General features: G+C 55.2%; 1 protein-coding gene across 1 annotated transcript; it reads left to right on the forward strand.

The window, feature by feature from the left end:
- Positions 1 to 283: 283 nt before the first annotated feature.
- On the forward strand, positions 284 to 3,646 carry LOC114700309 (elongation factor Tu, mitochondrial-like). Its single transcript, XM_028879895.2, is given in 11 exon segments — positions 284 to 515; positions 616 to 747; positions 750 to 809; positions 1,277 to 1,443; positions 1,660 to 1,764; positions 1,840 to 2,004; positions 2,124 to 2,260; positions 2,344 to 2,444; positions 2,559 to 2,710; positions 2,809 to 2,928; positions 3,310 to 3,646. Coding segments are annotated over 11 exon segments (1,356 nt in total). The 5' UTR covers positions 284 to 472; the 3' UTR covers positions 3,484 to 3,646.
- The last annotated feature ends 314 nt before the right edge of the window (positions 3,647 to 3,960 follow it).

Below are 3,960 nucleotides of genomic sequence, written 5' to 3' on the forward strand. Positions count from 1 at the left end.
GATAGGAAGCACAGGATCCCTGCAAGAGACATGGGGCGGTATTTAAGGGCCAAGGACTGGAACTCTCTGGACCCCATCCCTTGCTCCAGTTAATTTTGCTTCTCACAGGCTGGGAGGTCTTCCCTATGGACCGAACCCTGCCAAGCTAACGCCTGCCGCCTGGAGACTACAACGCCCATAAGCCTTTGAGGGCGCTGGTGCATTGTGGGATGCTGCGCATCGCCTCCTGAAACAGGCTGAGTTGTGGAAGTTCTCTGTCCTTCCCCGCGAGACACCAGAATCCGCCTCTTCCGCTTCATGCCCGGATATCGGCGGCCATGGCCATAAAAACTGGCGGCTAGAGGCTCCCAGACTCGCTCTCCCGGCCCTCATTTCCGCCGGAAGCGGTCTCTAGTCTCAAGTGCCCGTCCTTTCCTGCACGCGCGGGTTCCCGGTGCCCGGTTCTCGGTCCCGGTGGCCGAGCACTCCCACGATGGCGGCCGCCACCCTGTTACGAGTGACGCCCCGCTTCAGCGGTGAGGGGCGGGCTGGGCGCAGGCAGCCTGCAGACCTGAGGGGCGTCGAGGCAGCGGGGTTCGGGTCCACTCCCTTGACTCCAAGCTCCTTTCCCCGCAGGTCTCTGCGCCAGCCCGACCCCGTTGCTGCAGGGTCGGCTGCGGCCGCTGAAGGCCCGGGCATCGCCCTTCTTGTGTCGCGGTCTAGCCGTGGAGGCCAAGAAGACCTACGTGCGCGACAAGCCCCATGTGAACGTGGGACCATCGGCCATGTGGACCACGGCAAGACCACCCTGACCGCGGCCATCACGAAAAGTGAGTGAGTTCGGTTGGGTTTGGTTGGGGGCGTCCGGCAATGCCCAGTCCGCTGCAAGGACCAGGTCGGGAAGTAGGGGGTCGGAAGTCCGCTGAAGTTTAGCCTGGCGCCAAGACACTGCAGGTGAGGGATGGTTTGGAAGGTGCAGGAGACAGGTTCCCCTGTGCAAGAAGAACTCTGTTAGGCACAGTCTGCAACAGTGAATGGCTTTCTATTTGTGTGGAACCGTTTGTGAGGAGACGCTGTCAGTGGGGAGGTTACAGCGTCTGTGACAAGGACAGACCCCTTGGACAATTCTTTTTGTCGGTACCCCGCCTCCCCCTGCAAAGTTATCTCCTTGAAGAATTGGAGGTTAGAGAGCTTTAACCATCCAGATTGTTCATGTATGAGGGATCCAGGCGTGTGCCCTGAGCCTCGTCTGCAGCTCTGAACCCGAGTTGAGAGGTGTGTTCTCTTCCTCCGGTAGTTCTAGCCGAGGGAGGTGGAGCTAAGTTCAAGAAGTACGAGGAGATAGACAATGCCCCGGAGGAGCGAGCTCGGGGTATCACCATCAATGCAGCCCATGTGGAGTACAGCACTGCTGCCCGCCACTATGCCCACACAGACTGCCCCGGTCATGCAGATTATGTTAAGGTGAGGGTTGCTGGGGACAGTCAGAACCTGCTTCAGGTCAGTGGAGGTTTGAGGGGAGGAGGTTATAAGATAGTGGTGGTGTCTGGCTACGAGAACAAGGATTTGTGGCCATGGCTGTGGGCGGCAGAGATGGGGATTTTCACAGCTACCTGTAATTGATGATGCTGAGTTGGAGAGGGCCTGGAACTAAGCTGACTTTCTCCCTCTTCCACCCAGAATATGATTACAGGCACTGCCCCTCTGGATGGCTGCATCCTGGTGGTGGCAGCTAATGACGGCCCCATGCCCCAGACCCGAGAGCACTTACTACTGGCTAAACAGGTACTGGGGTCTGAGTGGTATGGAAGTTAAGTTGGGTCACTGAGGACACCATCTCAGCCTCTTTCTCACTTGCAGATTGGAGTGGAGCATGTTGTGGTGTACGTGAACAAGGCAGATGCTGTCCAGGACTCGGAGATGGTGGAGCTAGTAGAGCTGGAGATCCGGGAGCTTCTCACCGAATTTGGATATAAAGGAGAGGAGGCCCCGGTCATCGTCGGCTCTGCTCTCTGTGCCCTTGAGGTGAAAGCAGGGGCAGCTGCTGTTAGAGGATGGGGTAGAGCCTTCTTTCCTCTGTACCTAGGGACTTGCATTCTGTGAGAGGAGCAGAATTTCCGAGTCCTATCATCTCTCTCCAACAGCAACGGGACCCTGAGCTAGGTGTGAAGTCCGTGCAGAAGCTCCTGGATGCTGTGGACACTTACATCCCAGTGCCCACCCGGGACCTGGAGAAGCCCTTTCTGCTTCCTGTAGAGTCAGTTTATTCTATTCCTGGTGAGGCCTGTGCTCACTTACACCCTGCCCCTGTAGGGAGCACCTGACATGGGGTCCCTGGTGACCTGTCCTGTTTCTTTGCAGGCCGGGCACAGTGGTGACAGGTACACTCGAGCGTGGCATTTTGAAGAAGGGCGATGAGTGTGAGTTGCTGGGACATAACAAGAACATTCGCACCGTGGTGACAGGTATAAGAAGGAAAACTTCAGAGCCTGGGGCAGTCTCAGAATGATCCTTCCCATGTAGGTCTTTCTTGTACCTTCCTTCGCCTCAGACCACCTTTCCTCCCATCTTCTTCCTAGGCATCGAGATGTTCCACAAGAGCCTGGATAGAGCTGAGGCGGGGGATAACCTGGGCGCTCTGGTCCGAGGCCTAAAGCGGGAGGATTTGAGGCGTGGCTTGGTCATGGTCAAGCCAGGCTCCATACAGCCCCACCAGAAGGTGGAGGCCCAGGTGAGGGCTCCAGGTGACGGTTTGGCAGGGTTGGGCCAAGTTGTCCCTTGCGTAGACGCAGGACTTGCAGCCTTTCTACCCTTGCTCTTCCTCTCTAGGTTTACATCCTCAGCAAGGAGGAGGGTGGCCGCCACAAACCCTTTGTGTCTCATTTCATGCCTGTCATGTTCTCCCTGACCTGGGACATGGCCTGCCGCGTCATCTTGCCTCCAGGGAAGGTATGATGGGGCTTGAGGATATAAAAGGAGTGGAACCTGGGGAGGTGGTACACACCTTTAACCCCAGCACTCAGGAAGGCAGAAGCGGAAACATGCCATAGAACAGGGTGTTTTGTTTTTTTCCTGTTGTGTTTTCTGAAACATGGAGGGCTCAGAAAAAGCCTGTTGATTAAAACTGCACTAATACCAAATTCCTGATCATGGTCCCTTGTACTTTTTCACGCTGTTTGCATGTGTCTAGCAACTGGGAGGGAAGGATGAAGCTGTTCCCCGCTAAGACTCTTCAGTTGGTTGCATTTTCCCGTGACTTGATCCCTTGGCTGCCAGCAGTTCCACAGTGAGGGTACCCTGGTGACTGCCTTTCCCTTCTCCCTCTATTAGGAACTTGCCATGCCTGGAGAGGACTTGAAGCTCAACCTCGTCTTGCGGCAGCCCATGATCTTAGAGAAAAGCCAGCGTTTCACTTTGAGGGATGGTAACAAGACCATTGGCACTGGCATCGTCACGGACTTGCCAGCCATGACTGAAGAGGACAAGAACATCAAGTGGAGCTGAGTCTGGACTTCTGCTCAGGTTGTTGAGCTTAGAGCTGCCTTGGCCAGCGTCCCTCCTGTGGACACAAGCTGCACCCAAGCAGACAGAGGACAACTATGAACACTTCTGCTCAGGAGTGGCCTGCCGGGAGAGGTAGGCAAATAAACTGTTCTGTGAATACCGACCTGTGTCGTGTGCCTTCTGTGTAAGTCGAGAACGTGGAGGAACACTGCATTATTGGAGTTTTTTATCTAGCATCAAGTCCATGTCTGGCATACATGCCAGACATGCTCAGACTCAAAGCCACCATGAGTGCTGGGACAGCTTGAGAAAAACCCAATCCAGTGAGCTTTGTATGACTTCCAGCAAAATACAGCTGTGTGTTATCTTCCTAGATTGGGAAAAGTTCGGTTGTCACTTGGAGCCGCCATAGGCTCAACTCAGGTGTTAATCGTTTCTTTCCCCTACTGTGTCTACTAGGTTAAGCCTGGGTTACCC

The sequence above is a fragment of the Peromyscus leucopus genome, unplaced genomic scaffold (genome assembly GCF_004664715.2).
Source record: "Peromyscus leucopus breed LL Stock unplaced genomic scaffold, UCI_PerLeu_2.1 scaffold_473, whole genome shotgun sequence".
NCBI classification, from domain to species: domain Eukaryota; kingdom Metazoa; phylum Chordata; class Mammalia; order Rodentia; family Cricetidae; genus Peromyscus; species Peromyscus leucopus.